General features: G+C 42.7%; 1 protein-coding gene across 11 annotated transcripts in view; it reads right to left on the reverse strand.

The window, feature by feature from the left end:
* ARHGEF28 (Rho guanine nucleotide exchange factor 28) overlaps positions 1-19689 on the reverse strand; it is a 126197-nt gene that overhangs the window by 88395 nt on the left and 18113 nt on the right. For all 11 annotated transcript variants that reach the window (XM_080972231.1, XM_080972241.1, XM_080972238.1 and 8 more), the window contains exons 3-4: positions 10921-11062; positions 7886-8179 (exon numbers count right to left, since the gene is read on the reverse strand). In XM_080972231.1, the coding sequence (XP_080828357.1) occupies positions 7886-8179; positions 10921-11062 (436 nt within the window). The remainder of the gene's footprint in view (positions 1-7885; positions 8180-10920; positions 11063-19689) is intronic.

Here is a 19689-nt window from a genome sequence, read left to right on the forward strand (position 1 = left end):
ACAGGTCGTCTGAATGGTTTGCTATGAGAACAGGCTATAAGTTTGCATGCCAGCATAAAGTCCTTTTATTTTGAAAGGTTTATGTTGGTAGTCAAAACAGGAGAAGTGAATCTGGTTTAGGGACCTATGTGGGCAACCTCTTCTTTTACGGGCCCTGCAAAAACCTCCTGAAGCTGCCCCATTCTTCCATTACACCCCTTCCTCCTTTCTGGGTCATTTATCTTGGCTTTTAAAACTGTTTCAAAGAAATTGTGAGTAGTGTTTTATTAGACAGAGAAAATAAAAATAAAACCTTTTTTTCCTGTCAGTATGGCTTGGGGAAAGGGGGGATTTCTCCCTACACATGCATGTGTCTCTGTGCATAGCACACTGAAGTCAGAAAGGAATTTATTTCACTTGCTTTCTAGGATAGCAGCTGCACTGGTCTGTCCAGGGGCAGCCCATGCATTAGGCAAGATAGAGCCATTTGCAGATCTGACCTCCTCCACACACCCGCCAATGTGCTGTTGCCAGCCCCACCCATGCCACCAACACAGCCCCACTGCACTCACTGCTATACCCTTGCTGGTGGTGGTGTTGCTGCTGCTATTGAATTGTGGCAGCAGCATAGGTACAGGTCATGGTACAGTCACAGTGACATGGCTGGAAGCAGTGAGGGTTCGATGATGAGGACAGGGAGTGAGGGACCAGGATCTGCCAAGGGGTGCTGGGGGAGGAAGGGGGGCATTGGGGCATTTTGCCTACAACAGCAAAGCATCTTGGGTCGGCCCTGGGCCTAGCATATGAAAAAGATCATTTGTATACTTATTTGAGAGTAATCCCATCAAGCCCAATGGAACTAACTTATGAAAAATCATAGTCATAGAATTGTAAAGTTGGAAGGGACCCTGAGGATCATCTGGTCCAATCCCCTGCAGCTGTCCCATATGGGAACCAAACCTGCAACCTTGGCATTATCAGCACCATGCTCTAACCAATTGAGCTATCCAGGTAGACCTGGATAAACCTGCCTAAAACTGGGGATTCTGAGCTGAGGTAGCCATGGTGAAAATTGAAGGAGGGCAGCCTATGTTCCAGATTAGTTAATTCATCACACACCATTGGCTCTGGCTCCACTCACTACCAGCATGTAACCCTGATAAGATTATCCCAGATATATGGCTCTTGACAGAAAAACAGCTGGCCACCCCTGTTTAGGATGACACGTTTGCCAAGAACAAGGGCGGGGGGAGAACGATCCACTATAAGCAGCATGGCCTTTTATAAAGATAAACATTTGCAAGATGAAAGCCTTTATTTACACGAAGGGGACGACGTAGAGTATATATTATCCACGCTTCCTCACACCCTCTATTTATTTGAGCCAACTCACATTCTTTTTTCCAGTTTCTGAGTGCAGAAGTAATGCTGATTAGAACATCAAAGTATTTGTGCCAAAATAATTACTTTTGAGCAGCTAGTAATTAAACCTAAGAAAACATGTCAACAGCCTTGTCTCGTTGGAGCCATTAATTTAGTACTAATCCGCGACGAACAACAGAAGTTGGCACTCAGATCTCATAGCTATGAACTTAGCAGATGCTCTTCGCCAGGCTCCTTCCATGGACCTGAATCTAAACTGGCCACCAGCACCTCTAAGTCATGAAGGATGCAACTGCCATGTATGTGGTCTTCCTAGATCATACGAGCCCAGGCAGCTAACCACAAAACAGCAGATCTGGCAGGCTGGTATGTCACATATATACCTGAGGCCATCCTCAATCTGCTCTTAATCCCCTGTCCCAAGAATTCTTATAAGAGTGCTTTAACACTGGGAAGATTTCCACTGATGTGCCTGGCTTGGTTGGCCCACGTCTGAATAATCCACAGCAACTGCAAATCGCATTTACTACTATTTCTGCCACTCTCGTTTCCTATTTTGCACTTCACAGTCCTACATTATACCTATAAACTGTAACTGGGAGTGGTGGACCAGAAATTGTAGTTATTCTATGATTTTTCACACGCATGGTTCTAATGTTGCAATACAGTTCTCTGCTCAAAGAATGCACCCAAACATGTATTTTAGGATAAAATGCATACAAATAATGCATATTGGGGGGGAAGGCTTATGACCTTCTTTATAACAACAGCTTGGTGCCGACACAAGAACAAATGGATGAACATATTCAAACCTGACACAGACCAGAAATGACCCATCTGTTCATATGCTAGAGAACGTGGGGTAGTGCTTAGCAGAAAGGGGAGAAGAGTGCAGCTGGAGGTCAAGGATTTTGCAGGGGAGAGAAATAAAAAGATAGGCAACAGAGACAGCATATAAGGAGATTCTTCCACCATTCACTGATGTAAGCGGGCATTGTGTGCATAGAAGCTGCAGGATCTGGTTTCTTATTTAACGAAACATGGTGGAAGTAAGCCAGATTTCAAAACTTGGACTAAAAACTTGCTATTACATTAGAACAATTAAACTACAACAGAATGGGTGTGCGATGATATGGAGAAACTGGAAGAGCCCCACAGAACCCAACGATAAATACACTCGGCAATGATTTGCCAGCAGCGTGCTTTAAGAAGAAATCATTATGCTGCGTTAGTGAAAAACAGGAAGTCAATCGAATTTCTGGCAGAAAATTAAATAAGAGGCAGCATTTCCTACTTACATTTTTAGTTAGAGTCTATAATTAATTTTAGCATGCATTAAAACTCAGCAAAAATCTAATTTTGAAATATTATAAATTCCTATCAAGCATGAATCAACATCCTAGGATAGAGGAAACAGCAAATGCTTATCTACTTGATTAGCAAGCAGTTGCAGCCACCCAAATAATCTTAATGTAGAGCCAGCTGACATTGCTACGGTCCGCAATAACTACTCTGCAGCAAGGTTACTGAAGTATGACGATTAAGTAAGATTAGTTGTGCTTAAGAGTGTGGGGCATAATGAAGAACACTTATATGCTACAAGAACAGATGTGGGGAACCTTTGGCCCTCCAGATGTTGCTGAACTACACATCCCACCTTGGGCTGATGAGAGCTGCAGAAACATCTGGAGGACAAAAGGTTGCCCTGCCCAGCCCCAGAGGTTTGGCCTCCACCTCCACCACCACAACCACAGATACCAGCGTGTGACCACAGTCTCTCCATGGGACTCCAATGACAACAAGTTCAGACAGCCACTTTTCTGAAAGCAGAAATAGTTCGCTACATTTATCGACTTCTGAAATGAATAAGGCATTTTCTAAACATGAGGAAAAATTAAGCAGTGTTTTCTATTATTTTTATTTTAAAAAACCCAGCCTTCTAATCCCTTTTAACACTTTTATTAAATTTTTACCCTTATCATACTTAGACAGCTCCGTCAGCAGAGTCTGGGACTCAGAGTCATGGATTCAAGCCCCATGTTGAGCAAAAGATTTCTACATTGCAAGTGTTGGTCTAGATGACCCCCAAGTCATCTTGGGTCCCTTCCAAGTCTACAACTCTGTGATTCCACGCAACATTCATAACTGAGGAAAAGAGATCACACAATCTAGTACACTCACCTTCCATTTGCATCTACTCTCTGCGGCAAACATTCCTTGCAATGAATAACAAATGGCCTCTTCCTATAAGCAGTGAGGATTTCAAAGGTTATAGCTAATACTTTAAATTGGGCCTGGAAACAGACTAGGAACCAGTGCCCAACTATTCCCTTTGTACTTTGGATGGAGAACTTAGCAGGAACAAAAGTCATGGTTGTATTATTACTGTTCCTTTACATTGTTTAATAAAACAATGGGTGTGCATTTCATAGAAGGGCAGGGGTGTGTCCTACTCGCTAGGTCCATCCAACCATGACACCATAACTTTCCTGGCCTGGCCATCAATAGGTGTCCCATTTTAATCCTATTCAATGTCCCATGACCAAAATAAAACCAAGCAGTATCCTCACTGTCTCCATGATAGGATTGCCTGGCCCTGAGCAGGACTCAGAGGGTAAAAGGGACGCCATGCTCTCAAGGGAACTTGTTGGTATTTTGCTGGCGTGGTGCCTGAAACGAAGACAAACACACACCCAGAGTCCATTGTAGTCTACCATGCCACTGTACATAAAAATATTGGCTTCAAATGACTTTCCACAACAGAGGCACAGCATACGCAGAAGGAGGGCAGAGCCTCTTGGTTCAGTAAGCTTCAAAAAATATTATGGACTTCAATAAGTGCCCCAGGGGTGAGGAACCTTTTTGAGCCCAATAGTGGGTCAAACTTTTTGGGGGGAGGAGGAGAATAGATGCCAATGATGCATGGATCAAGAGGCAAAATTGAGTGAAGGAACACAAGTGACGCTTACTTTTTCAGAGGTTGCTACACATACTTTGACAAACCTACACATACACATACACATGACAAACCTAGACAGCATCTTAAAAAGCAGAGACAACACCTTGCCGACAAAGGTCCGTATAGTTAAAGCTATGGTTTTCCCAGTAGTGATGTATGGAAGTGAGAGCTGGACCATAAAGAAGGCTGATCGCCGAAGAATTGATGCTTTTGAATTATGGTGCTGGAGGAGACACTTGAGAGTCCCATGGACTGCAAGAAGATCAAACCTATCCATTCTGAAGGAAATCAGCCCTGAGTGCTCACTGGAAGCACAGATCGTGAAGCTGAGGCTCCAATACTTTGGCCACCTCATGAGAAGAGAAGACTCCCTGGAAAAGACCCTGATGTTGGGAAAGATGGAGGGCACAAGGAGAAGGGGACGACAGAGGACAAGATGGTTGGACAGTGTTCTCGAAGCTACCAGCATGAGTTTGATCAAACTGCAGGAGGAAGTGGAAGACAGGAGTGCCTGGTGTGTGACCATGGGGTCACGAAGAGTCGGACATGACTAAACACACATACTTTCACAAGCCTATCGGGCATCACCATGGTAGGAAAGAGACATTATCACAGGCCACAAAATACCCTAGCCAGGCAAAAGCACTTGAGGATGCTGGTGAGGCATGTGACCGGGGGACAGGCTCAAGGGCCGGAAAGACAGGCCTGGAGGGGTTTGGGTTTTTCCCCCTGTAGGCTTGCGGGCTTCTGAGTTGACCTAATCTTTGAACACTCCCACTCACAGAGGGGGAAAAACTCCACCAACACTGCTTTTCATGAAAAACATGCCAGTCTAGTTTTACAGAGCTCCCATTGAAAACCTTAAGGCCTTTCCCGCACACAAGGAGTCAAAGCATGCCCCACCAATCACTTTTCTCTTTCCCCACTTGACAGGCCCACAAATCCCCACAAATACAGATACTTCAGGGCCTATAATCCAGCCATGTGCCTAGATTAGGAATAGAGCAGTTTTGCTGCATGTGGTTATGCAGGTGATCTCTGCCTGTCCCTTGTACTAGATTTGTGCAACAGAAAGAGCCAACCGCCTCCATAAAGACATAAGCAGAGCCTGCAGGATCAGACCAGTGGCCCAACTAGTCCAGAATCCTATTCTCACAGTGGCCAGCCAGATGCCTGTAGGAAGCCTGTAAGCAAAACCTGAGCACAATAACACTCTCTCCCCTCCTGTGGCTTCCAGCAACTGGTACAGTATTCAGAAAATGGAGAGGGGGAGAGAGAATGGCAAGATAAAAGGTTTCACGAATAAGGACACATTTTACAGGCAGGGGACTAGGAAGAGCAGATTTGGCACTGGTGGTGTTTGGCAGATGCCAAGAGCACTCCTGCGGTGGCATGCCACGGCAAGGAAAGGGTTTGACTCATATCACCACCTAGATTTTGCCTTAAGACTTCTGCCAGAGAGCCTCTGCTGAAGCAAAATTGACAAAGGGCTTACCCAGACTTTCCTTGGGAGCCTTGTCAGTTTCATCTCTCACCACAATATTATACAGCACAAGGAACACACCACTTCCAAATGATTTAAAAACCAATTTAAAAGTGAGTGTTGCAACATGCCATGGCAAGGCAGGGGGTTGGGGGGGAACTGTGTCATTCATAACTAGTCACATCACACCCAATAAGGGTTTAGTGAAACTTGTGTAACTATGCTCCATATAGCAATTTCAACAGAATCGAGTAGTCTACCTAGGGAGAAACATCCCATTTAACCTGGAACCAAACAAACTTGACCTAATGTTTATTACAAAAGGCACAGGATCCAAAGACTCCTGTGAGCACCCGAGTGCTGTCACAAACTCACAAAAACTTGTGCTTCTCTTTTTCCATCCACAGCTACTCAAACTGCATCAGGTGTCACTCCAGATAGTCCTCAAATCTGAAAGCGACTTTTGGGGCAGCATAGAGAGCTGGAAACTTCAGAAACCCAGTTTCATAGATTAATCTCACTTTGATTCCACCCATGTTCTGTTAGATGTTGCCTGTTAGAAGCATAACTCCAAAAAAAAAAGAAACACACTTCAAATGTTTTAAATTCTACTTCCTCTAAAGCAAACAAAAAAATAACCCCAAACTTATTTACATAAGTATAAGCCTTTAATTATATTCCATGCCTTTGTTGTAACATGATTCAATGTGAATCATATCCAATAAGGTTAAAACAACCAGTGTGGAAGATCTTTGGGGGTAGTGTTGTAGTAAATAAGCTGCTAGCTAGCCAAAATTCCTGTACTACAACATTCCCTTGGCTATTTCAAAGACAATAAAGGTCTCCTTTTGTTTGTGTAATCACAATTTTTGAATAAAAACACTTCAACTGCTTGGAATCAAGGTGGAGACATTTTATTACCAACATCTTCATTCTGTTTGGAAGCTCAAAGTTTTCATCAGTTGTTGACAAACATTATTCATAAACTGAATAAAATCCACTAAGGAAACAAAGGGTGGTTGTTGCTTTTTTAAAAAAGGAGAGAGACTAAATTACAGTAGTAATTATAAAGGCTTGTAATACACAACTAAATTTCCTTATCTGAATGATAATGTTCACATAGTAGCAGAAACATAAAAGACAGTCAGTATATAGTCTTCAATTTCATTTCTAAATGTTAATTCACACTTCAGCAATGCTCGTATGGGAAAGGAATTATGTCCTTTGTCCAACCACAAGGAAACAGCTACCCCGCCGCTATGATCAGCCAACCTCTCCAGTGCTAGCTGACGATAGTTCCTCATTAGCTAGAAGATGTTTCTTTGATGAACATTTCTGATTAGCTGCTATGATGCACACACCACACATTTAAAGCACATCCTCTTTGCCCAAGAAGCCTGAGTAATGTAGTTTACCTTTCACTGAGCTACAATTCCCAACACCCTTAGCAAGCCACCGTTCCCAGGATTCAGAGGGGAGAGTGTTGCTCTAAATGTAGGCTGTGTACATGGGCTATGACACATCCCACATGGCCAGCTGGGGGGGGGGGGGATTAGAGAAATAACAAATTGGGCGTTACAGAATGCAACCAGCAAAGCAGAAAACTGTGTTTGGTAAGTAGCTGGCAGCTCAGGGCAGGTGTGGGAAACCTTTGACCTTCCAGATGCTGCTGAACTCTTCTCCTCCCTGGCCATGGTCCATGCTTGCTAGGGCTGATTGGAACTGCAAATTAGCATCTCCAACTATCTGACCTTACAACAAAACAAAACCCTGAAGTGGCTGTCCCTGAAGCTCTTATTGTTGAGGATGTAGCCATACGAAAAAGTACGACTCTGACATAAGAAACTCAGGAAGCTGCCTTATATCAAGCCAGACCATGGACCCATTTAGCTCAGTATTATCAACACTGGCAGCAGCTCTCCAGGGATCCCAGAGCGAATCACCAGGAAACTCAACCCTCTGGCTATGCCAGAGATTGAGCATGGGACCTACTCACACAAAGCATGTGCTGAACCCCTGAGATATGGCACGTATTATAGAGAAACAGGCACAAAGTGGGCGAAAGAGAGAGAACCACTTACCCTCTCCAGAACTATTCCCAACAGTGCTCCAAGCAGGTGGAAAATCTCCATGAGCCATAGCTAGCATGACATCATGATCCAGGGACTGAAAATCCTCCTCCATTAAACCAAACCTGCTGAGAAGTGTCTGGTGACTGGAGGGAGTGAGGCAATCAGCTTGGCTCATCAGAAAACATGCTAACTCATAAGCCGTGTCCCGTTTGAAAGTGACAGATGCAAAGCCCAGAGTCACAAGTACGCCTTCTTTTGTGTACATGACCGCAGAGACAGAAACATTTTCCTGTTCTCCATGAGCTGGGGAAAAAGTACAATAAATATTAGCCATTAAACACTCAATGGTTTCAGGAGGTAGAGAAACAGATTCATTCCTACACACTGTCTTAAATAATGGAAAGTTAGACTTATCATGAACTTCTAAGCAGGAGAACAGGCAAGAAAGTTTTGACCCATCCTCTGGTTGAAAGCAGGGCCAGCAAGTCTGATGTCCTTCCTGAAAAGGAGGCTCTTCCCATACTCAGGACATGACCTCAGCCATACAAAACAACAACCACCAGCTCAGAGACCTACTGGAGATCCCCAAGGACCTCGTTGTTCTCATTTCCCTCTAGGCCAATAGAGAGAATAATGGGTGGTAGAGAGGGCCCACTTACAACCGCTTCATGGACCAGAAGCCCAATGTGTGGGGGGGGGGGGATGGACTGCTCAAGTCAAACAAAGCAGCTACAACTGAGGTGACAAAGGATCCAGAGTCTCCCCAAATGGCAAGCTTTTACTAGTGTGGCAGGGATCTCTCCTGCAAGCCGCAATTCCTTAACATCCTCCCTTTCCTGGGTCTATAACCAGACAGCTGCAGAAGTTGCAGAATCCTTGAAAACGAGGTCCCAGGGCAGAACATCATACAGGAAAGCATTAACCCAGGGACAGGAGACTTGTAGCTCACCAACTAGTGCTGGAATACAACTCCCCTCATCTTTGGCCTTGCTGGCTGGGGCTGATGGGAATTGGAATCCTCAACACCCAGAAGGACATCCCTGGGTTAGTCCATTCTCCAGTCAGAGGTGGAACAAGAAATTATAATGTCCCTTCTGTGGAAGTGGCTTCCCCCATATCCAGTTTTGTTTTGTTTGTTTTTTTGTCTTAGCCTTCAATGAGAACAGAGACTCTTTGTTGTTCTTGAACAGTGCTTAAAAGTGAAGTCAGTATTTTTATTTATTTTTATTTTGTTCATAAAGTTTTTGTCTCTCCTCCCCACCCAGTTTCTAACATTTCTAGCTAGCTGGAAAAGGGAAGTTTTCTGGATTTTTTTACTGGGACCCAGATACAGAGGGCTCACTGCTGCAAGGTTCATGAAGGGCTCCTTGCTCATTCATTCTATAATTTTGTTTTCATACTGAGCAAGCACAAAACTTTGTACTCAGCACAAAGTCCCATCTTTTCATTTTTTTAAAAAACACAAGAAATGAATAAATCATGTTTCTATCCTTTAAGACTATAACAATATGCTTTAGAGTATGCAGCCAATGCTTAGGGCAATGAGAGGCAGTGGAGAGAGCAAGTGGAACAGATTTTTCAGTGGTTTCAGGAATTGGGTCCTCAATGCTTTCTTTTCTCCCAATGATTAGCAGAAGCAGCATAGATTTTATAAGATTTGTAAACCCATTAACTGAGTTTGCAAAATGCATGCTACTCACATGACAGTTTGCATGATGCAAACTAAGTAAAGAGCAAGAAACTTCAAAACAAAACAAAAATTCCTTCCAGTAGCACCATAAAGGTAAAGGACCCCTGACCATTAGGTCCAGTCGTGACCGACTCTGGGGTTGCGGCGCTCATCTTGCTTTATTGGCCAAGGGAGCCTCAGAGACCAACTAAGTTTGTTATTGGTATAAGCTTTCGTGTGCATGCACACTTCTTCAGATACATGCACATGAAAGCTCATACCAATAACAAACTTAGTTGGTCTCTAAGGTGCTACTGGAAGGAATGTTTTTTTAAAAAAATTGTTTCAACTACGGCAGACCAACACGGCTACCTACCTGTAAAAAGAAACTTCAGTTGCCTTGGCACAGTTTTTTCCCCCCTTTGAAATCAACGCATACTAAGCCATGATTAAGAGAATTCTGTCAGGTATTTTGATTTCATGGATTAAAGCAGGCTATAGAAATATGTCTTCCTACAGGTGTGAGCAGTGCTTTTTTTCTGGGGGGGGGATACAGGGGTACGCATACCCCTAAACATTTTGTGAATCTAAGTTTGGCCTCATTGAGGGGCAGTATTTCAATACGAATAGGAAAATGAGAGTACCCCTAAACATTTTTTTTTAAGTAAAAAAGCACTGGGTGTGAGTGTGTAACCAAGAAGCATGCAGAGCACACAAAAAGTTGCAGTAGCGATGAGGATGCTTCACATAAAAACAAAAGCACCTTCCTCTTCTTTGCTCAGCAGCAGCAATTGCTAAAGAGCAAGCCAACCTGCTCCAGGCAATAGGAGGCTGTCTAGCCATCCAGATCAGAACTCTGCCTGCTTCTCAGCTCACCACCATTGCATGAGGCAAGTGAGGGCAGAGGAGCCTTTCCTACGATTGCTTCAGCCAGACGTACAAGAGAGGGCAACTGAAGCCAAAAACATTATTTGTGGCAGTTCTGCAGAGCTATTATATCCTAAGCAACATGTATCACATACAAAGCCTACCTCTGAGTTGTGTGAGGATACAGAGATGAGCCACGCATTCCCTTGGAGGCATGATAAGATCAGTATTCATAGTAATAAATCATATACTAGAAGCAGTACTTATTATCAGTATTAATAATAACAACAGCAACCAGATTTGCCTGTTTGCCATACACAAACTGAGTGGAGTTTGCCACAGTGACTTTGCTATGTGAGGAGAAGCCACAGCACCTCTTTTTGTGGCAGCTCCCTAACTGCCTTCTGTCACGATAAACATAAAAACATCAGAATTCACTGGCTATCCCTTGCAAGAATAAAAACACCGAGAAGACAGTCAGAATGTGTGGTGTAACTGCAAGACTCACCTGGAACAATAGATTTGAGGGACTTATCAGTAATGTGCTTGGCTAAAACCACATGTCTCTGGATTGAGCCACTGTAAACAAAGTAGAATTCAGCATCCTCCGGGAGATTTTTGTCAAATGTTCCATATATAGTGCTCTGTCCCTGGAAAAGGAATGCAACTTTGTTGAGCTGTATCATAGAGTATAGGTCTGCCTTTCTTTCAAACCTACATCATGAAAATTATTCTTATGAAAAGTGTGGTCTATAAATATTTAAGTAAATACATAAATAAATAACCTATCAGTTCAAAGAAAAGGTAACGTGTGAGGTGGCAATAATCTACTTTGAACTTCCACTGATATAATCGGAAAACTCAAAACACTTGCATAAAACTTTCCTATTGAAATCAATGGGATTTCAGCTAGATTATGCCTCCTCATAGGCAAAGAATTTTTAATTCAATTCAAACCAATTCCTACCACTATAGTTCAAAGCAGATTTTTTTTTTAAAAAAAATGTTAAACACATATAAACAAGTAAAAACAATATGTTGGCTCACCTAGTACAATACCTTCAGCATATACATTTATATATAAAACATATTAGATTTATTCCAAATGATTTGATTAAATCCTAAACATTTTGTTGATAAAACTTGTGTTGGCTGCTTTTATATTAACACTTCTAAATTTATGCTAGTTCTAACAGAGATCAACCCACACATCTTCTAAGCAACTGAAATTAACAAGTCAAGACAAGCCCTTCATGCAACAACAATAAAGCACAGTAAAAAGATTTATTTTTTAAAAAGAAGTCAGAATACAACAGCAAAACATCTGGTATATTTTAGGGAGGAAATTCAGATGGAACTGTGTTTCCTTAAGGCTTAAGGGAAGAACTGCTTGCTTCACAAAGAGTTCCTGGTTGCTACAGTTACTTTTAATAAACCTCAGACAGAATTGTCCTGAAGTGACTGAAGCAGCTTGGTCAGGAAAACAAACTGCGTAAAGAGTTGACAAGGCATTCACTGTTAAAAATAACATTTTAGCACATCCATCCCAAGACAGTTCTCCTAGGTAAGGGAAGGGGAATTTGTGGCTCTTCCATTGTTCTTGGGGCACAATGCCCACCATCCCTGACCATTAGCCAAGCAGGCTAAGGCTGATGGGAGTTGGAGTGGCAACATCTAGAGGGTCGCAGGTTGCCCATGTGTGCTGTAGGTCAATGAACCAGAAAAGAGCTTTCATGAGAAATTTAAGGCAAAACACTAGCCTGCATCTCAATCCAACAAGATGCTACAGCAACACAATGAACTGAATGCACTGGTATTGCTATTGTGGCATCATGCCTGAGGCACAGGAAATAGATCCATCTTGTGATACTCCCCAAATCTATAGTGAAATCTCTACTCGGATCAACCAAAAAGTCACAAGCTATCAAGGAGAACGTTGAGCAAAATGAGGGAGAGGAAGGGAAAGAGCAAAAGTTGGCATGATGCTAAAGCAGTCTTAACATGGGGAGAGTTGGGGGAGTTGGGTAGACTTAATCAGATTAGCCTCTGCTAGGTGATACCAAATTCTGGGCTGCACTGCCAGCTGCTGGAAGAAACAATCTTGATAGATCCCTCCATTTGGGGAGAATATTAAGCTTGGCAGGATCCATTTCCACCATTAATTAGAACTTATCACGTTGGATGTGTATCAGTACTACGTAATTGTGTTTTGAACATCCATGAAGTCCAAACCATCTCCTCAGGTCTCCTGATAACATTTGGTTAAAAATGCACCACATCACATCACTCCATCCAGGGTTCCAGGCCTCTTCCATGAAAACAGCATATCAAATAAATTGAAGCAACAAAAAACAAAAAAAAACTGTGAAGATGTCACATCTTGCTACCTTTAGAAGTTTACTAAAGAGATACAGGTGAGCAGCAGCCACAGATTCCTTGCAATATGTAGTTTGGGCCTGAGGCCATTGGGTAAAGTCATCAAAAACATGGTGCAAAGTGCCACACCAAGGCAACACTCAGTTATAACTGCAGTTTTTATCCAAACTTGGTCATGCAATCTCATTTTCTATCTGTGTATGATTAGGGAACAGGATGCAAATGCACTAATGGATAATGAATCAGACCCAACTCAGGAAATGATGACTATAAACTAGTGCAGAGGATACCAATAATGTCAGCCTTTCCTAGCACATATCTCAGATACGCAGTGGCGTAGCGTGGGGGTGCAGGGGGGGCCAGGCGCACCGGGCGCAACATCTGGGGGTTAGGGTTAGGGGGCACAAATCAACGGGTTAGGGGGCGCAAATTACTTGCCTTGCCCCGGGTGCTGACAACCCACACTACACCACTGCAGATACGCATAACTAGAGTGATTCTTCATGCACACCGTACCTGGATGTTAATCTGTGGAGGAGTGCTTTTTCACCATGGAAATTCAAAATATTCTGTGTGAGTGTGTGCACATGTGTGTTTAGCTTTCCCACACCAGTTTGCTGCTTCTTTGCAAGCCAAATGGCTACAGCTTTGGCACTATTTTTGTTTGGAAAACAGCTTTTTTCAACTTTCTAGTAAGGGAGCTATCAGGCAGCTAATTAGATTTGTCTATGTAACAGCATCATCAAACACAAGCAAAGCTAATTCAGAGGCATCGGATACAATCACATGCCATGGTAAACCATAGTTACTATTTTCTCTTTACACCTTTCTTGACTTGTTGATACAGTTTTCTTTTTTGGTTCTGGCTACTACAGTTACTGAAATTCTATATCATGAGTATGACTATCTGAATTTTTTTTGTTTTTAAAGGGTCATATGTATATTCTGAATCACTTTGAGATTCATAAACAAAAAGCAGTATGTAAGTTTTTAAAATAAACAAGTAGTGCACTCTGAACGCTACAGGACACTTTGCCCAACGCTTCCTCAAACCTAGAGTCAACCCTGGGCACCTCACTAATAAAGTTAGGTAATACATTTCCCAAATGTCATCCCACAGTGGTACATGGTTAACTGGCATACGTAACTCAACTGCAGTTCTTTTTTTTTTTTCCTAGTAAGTGCTCACAGGATAAACACCAAAGCACCACACAATCATTTCAAATATTAACACCCCCCCCAAAAAAAACCCATACGTGCAGCAAGTGTTTTATATCCAAATTCCTACAAGTATCTCATGAATGCTGGCATCTGGCATTCAAACAGTAGTAATAAAAGACTTTCATAATTAGAATGTATGTGTGTGATATGTGTGTGTGTTTGCTCCTGGCCTGGAGGTGACACCTAACTCCATTTGTGTCAGGCTGACACACCCTTGCACCTGGAATCAGCTTTTCCCTACATCTCCTTCATATCTGTGTTTATACACAGGAAAAGGCTTTTGAGGCTTACAGGTGAGCAGAGCACATCCTGCCACTTTACGTAAGAGTACTGTAATTCTACTTCATGTACAGTGATACATCCCAACCTCATGCACTCCAGATCTTTTGGACTACAACTCCCATCAGCCCCAGCGATTGTGGTCATTGTTCAGGGATGAAAGGAACTACAGACCAATGCTTCAGGCTGAGAGAGGCTGATCTGAATCATATTCAACTCCCTGTTCTTGCCATACCTGTTTTAACACCACCTGCACCTCCTGAGGTTGTTCTGTATTCCCCTCAGGACTTCTCTGGGCCAAAAGAAAGACTCCTACAAGGAACCATCCAAAGTAGCACCTTCTCTCACAGGAACCTGCCCATTTCCAGTTCTTCTGCCCTTGGCAGCCAGGTGGGTGATGAACAGGGGATGGACCTTCTTGTTTGTGGTGCCTTGTCTGCAGGAAATTCTACCCACAGAGGCTCACCTGGCAATAACCCTCAGTGGCTTTTAAGAAACAGGAGACGACAATTTTATCTATTCTAGCCCAATAATCTAGCCTAGTATTGTCCACTCTGACTGGCAGCACCTCTTAGGGGGTCTCAGGCATTAGGAGCTACCTACTCTAACCCTTTTAACTGGAAATGCCAGGAACTGAACTTGGCTAGCTTTTTCTGAAAAGGGGGCAGTAGGCCAAATAAATTTGGGAACCTCTGGACTATATGATCTTCAGAGTCCCTTCCAATTCTACAATTTTATGATTTTATTATTCTGTTGTGTCTCAAGGGGTCCATTTAGATCTCTCTGGGTCTACAAACCCAAATTCAACTGTGCAGAACCCCACCAGTTCAAACTTAAAAAGAAAAGGAAAAGTGGGTTCAGTATAGTCAGCCCTGTTGTTGTTCTTGTTGTTGTTAACTGAGTAAGTATACAGCCTATCCAAATTCCCAGGGGGGCTTACAGATTTCAAAACCAGAAGAATCTATAAGAACAGCATAAAATAAAAACCTTCCAGCCAAGGGAAAACAGATCAAATCAAATTAAAAGACCAGAGAAAACTAAAAGGGTTTTGCCTAGGGCTGAACCACACTCAAGTAGGCACCAGACAAGCTTCCCTATGAAAACCATTCCACAATTGGGGCACCACCACTAAGAAGGCCCTTTCCCTGGTAAAGCACACCACCATGACCACATGTCTCAAAGAGCAAAACCCTGCATGGTCCAGTTTCTTGTTTCTTTTTGCTTATGATGAGATGCTGAAGCTCCGAAAGGAACAAAAAATAAACAGCAGCAGCAGGAAGTAATACGGCAGAGAGCACTCCTTCTCCCTCCTCCTGCTTCTGCTTGGTCTGATCAGTGTTTGCCATTTCTCCCGCTTCACACTTTGTCTTGATCTTATCTTCACCAAGTCGCCAACTGCCTCATCTGGCATCTGCTTAGTATGGGACCACCTGGTTTTCATTCAGCTTGGCTACAAAGACTGGATTGGAACTGAATTGTGTACACTTGGTTTCTGATGCAACTTTACTTTTGAGATCATAACAGAGTCCCAAGCCAGATCTTGATACATCACACCTCTGTTATAATTAAATTATAATTAAATCTGAGCTCCAGGCAAAGTTATTTCAAAGGCTGAGTTTAATTGAGAACACTCTTTGAAAGTGATATGTCTTAAGAAGCCTATTGACATATTCCTGCTTGGAAAAAAATCACATAGTCACAGAGATTGCTGTTGCAAGGTCTTCCCAGATCTAGAATAAAAAGTTTGCAATGCCTAGCCAGATGAAGACACAGAGAGTTTGCCTTGGCCAAACATATTACCTGGAATTTCAAAACCAGCCAGGGACAAAAGTGGCCTTCCAAGTTTTAGGCTTAACAGCAGATGGGCAAAATCTTTCAGTATTCAATACTGTCATATTTGCTTGACACATTTAAAAGCTGATACCTACCCCTTTTGCTCAACCAAGGGCATTGTGCTCTGCCAGATCAAAATTTAGCAAACATTACTATGGAACTGCGGTGTCTTCTCTATGGATCTCTGTTGCTATAGAATAAAGGACATTTCCTTCAAATAAGGGCTATGCAGGATTAGCAAATAAAACACACACTATGGCTTTAGCTTAGAGTTACCTATAGTTACCTAAACTGCTATGGTAAGACATCTGTATGGTAGACTTATTTGTGTTAAACTAGGACTTACGAGACAGCTTCAAATACACACGCAACCATGAATGTGAGCAGCCTTGAGCAAGTCACTATCTCATTGCCTAACCCTCCTCACAGGGTTGTTGTGTTGACAAAAGCAAGGTGGTTACAAACACTACCGTGAGCTCCTGTGAGGAAATGGAGAATACAAACAGAACAGGACCAGACTATCTGAAAGACACCATACTTCCGTATGAGCCTGCCCAGGTTTTAAGATCTTTGGAGGAGACTCTTCTGTTTGTCCTAACAACTTATAGCAGGAATCCAGAATAGGGCCTTCTCAGTGGTTGCTCCCAGGCTCTAGAATTTTGTGCTAACTGGTGCCTGGATAGCCCTATCTCCAAAGCCCTTTTGCCAGCATGACGTTGTTACTGAAATACACCTTTTGCCCATAAGCTGATTTGTAAACATGTTGCTTTTGTAAACTGGTTGCTTTTATTGCCTTTAGTGATACTTTAAAAATAATTAGCTGTTGTGATTGTGTGCATGCGGTACATATGTAGACTAATCAATGAACAATTTAATAAGCCCAGCGGTTGCTATGAGCAAGAACAGAAAAACCTGAACCATCAAAGACGTGAAATAAAAGAAGGAAGGAGTGGAAGTTTAGTAACCCAAATCGAGTAGCAACCGTGCAGCCTGTAAATATCACGGAGAAGAAAGAATAAAACAAAGAGAAGAATTAAAACCAAAATGCATCTAATTTACAATTGTGAGTCAATACATGGGAAGATTAGAACATTTGCTGATGTTTTGTTTAAGGAAAGTCACATGACTACTTGTATGAATAGAGTGAAATTTGATACAGCAAACCTAAGCAGGTATTGAAACAACCATGACCTAAATGGGGTGGTGATGAAGAAAACACTACCAAGCCAAGCCTAGAGAGTCACAAAGAGAAGGCAAAACCATTCAATGCTTTAACTGCCACGACACTTAACACCTAATCCCGTTCAGCACAAACTTTCATAGGGAAGAGTACACTTATCATTCAGATATGGAGAGCTGCATGTCCCCATTTTATTTATTTATTACATCAATACCCTACCTTTCTTCGAAGGAGCTCAAGATGGCATATATGGCTTCCTTTTTATCTTCACAACAACCCTGTGAGGTAGGTTAGCCAAGAGACCATGACTATCCCACATCCCAAGAGGTCACCCAGTGAGCTTCATGTTTGACTCAATATTTGTACCCTGGTCTCCCAGGTCATGGGGAACGTGGGTGGCGCTGTGGGTTAAACCACAGAGCCTAGGGCTTGCCGATCAGAAGGTCAGCGGTTCGAATCCCCACGACGGGGTGAGCTCCCGTCGCTCTGTCCCAGCTCCTGCCCACCTAGCAGTTCAAAAGCACGTCAAAGTGCAAGTAGATAAATAGGTACTGCTCCGGTGGGAAGGTAAACGGCATTTCCGTGCGCTGCTCTGGTTCGCCAGAAGTGGCTTAGTCATGCTGGCCACATGACCTGGAAGCTGTACACCGGCTCCCTCGGCCAATAAAGCGAGATGAGCGCCGCAACCCCAGAGTCGGTCACGACTGGACCTAATGGTCAGGGGTCCCTTTACCTTTACCTCCCAGGTCACAGTCTGACACTCTTACCACTACACACTGAGCTCTTATATATCTTATGAAGCATAGTGAACAGTTGAATATAGTAATAATCTGGTATTGACATGTGACACCTGCCAAAAAGGGCGGGCCAACTTATAGTAACTAGAACTAACTAGAGAGAGGTAACAGAGACCAGGCCTACTAACTGCCCTCCTTACCATCTGACAATAAGGAGAGCTATAGACCACTTGAGACACATTTCTCCCTAACATGTGTAGTTGAGGACAGAGAGAAACCTTAGGGTTTGAAACTGGTTATAAAACTTAGTCTGTGTGCATATAAGAGTCTAATAAATGAATTGCAATACATGTTGGTTTTCTGCAATTTAAGATTTGTATTTCTACATGTTCGTTAGGATCTTCGTAAAGAGCAAAAGGGGGAAAATAGTGCAGTAATAACTGCCACACCACAAAAGAACTCTGCATAAACTAGAACAGAGAGATCAAATGAAAAGTCCAAGTGAAGTTTGACAACTCCATGACTGAACTGTACAAATACTCTGATAAGAATATAGTTACAATTCTAATTTGCCAACCAAAACCAACAAGGTAGGTAAGTTATCTGCCAAGTACAAAGGGATCAAAAGAACTTCACAATGCCTGTACAAGTACAGGAGGGAGGAAAACAGATTAGCATATCAAGAAATAGTTCACTAAAATAAATGTGTGCCTTTGTCATTGTAGAATAAATGCATATTGTCATCTGATAAAATAACCTTTCTAAAACTAGTTCACACATTTCCCACTGCCTGATAAGCCTGCTTGCTGCTAGCAATGATACAGGGCTTAACCAGTCCACACTAAAAACTCACACCTCTTGGGAGTGCCAGGCCGCTCTTTAGAATTTGTACAACTCACACTCATTTCAATAGGGCTTGAGCAAGAATGGCTGCCCAGCGGACAGGGGGTGCTAATATTTGTTCCATGAAAGTTTAACATTATTCTGAAAGGGCCAACTGCATTCTCTGAAACATGTGCCAGTGCTCATGACTGAGCTTGAGAATTAAAATCTAACTTTGTGTGAGATGAACACAAAGCCTTCCTAATTCCAAATGTGTAGGCTGAGCTGCAGTCACTCAGTAGTTAAGGAAAAGCACTTTGCATGGGCTCAGAACAGATTTTAAAAAGTGCTGCTTCACACAGCACTCAGTTAAACTACACAATTTGCTCTCACAGGAGGTGGCGGTACCTACCAACTTGGATGGCTTTAAAAGAGGTTTGGACAAATTCATGAAGGACAAGGCTACTGACAGCTTCTAACCATGATGGCTAAGTCCTACCTTCACTGTCAGATGCAAAATGCCTCTGGATACCAGCTGCTGGGAATTGCTGGTGAACAGAGTGCTGCTGCTCTCATGTCCAGCTTGCAGGCTTCCCACAGGGATCTGGGTGGCCACTGTGAGAACAGGATGCTGGACCTGGTTGCAATCCAGCAGACTCATCTTATGTTCTTAAGAACCCTCCTTTATTATTCATACATTCCAGGTCTTGGACATAGCACACTGAAAAGTTGTTGGTGTTAGCATCCATCTGTCACTGGTAAGTGATTATAGGGTTTACATCAGCCTTAACTCATATTAAGGACTGTCTACGGTGCCAGTTCCCTATTT

Source organism: Podarcis pityusensis (genome assembly GCF_964106645.2).
Source record: "Podarcis pityusensis genome assembly, chromosome: 11".
NCBI lineage: Eukaryota > Metazoa > Chordata > Lepidosauria > Squamata > Lacertidae > Podarcis > Podarcis pityusensis.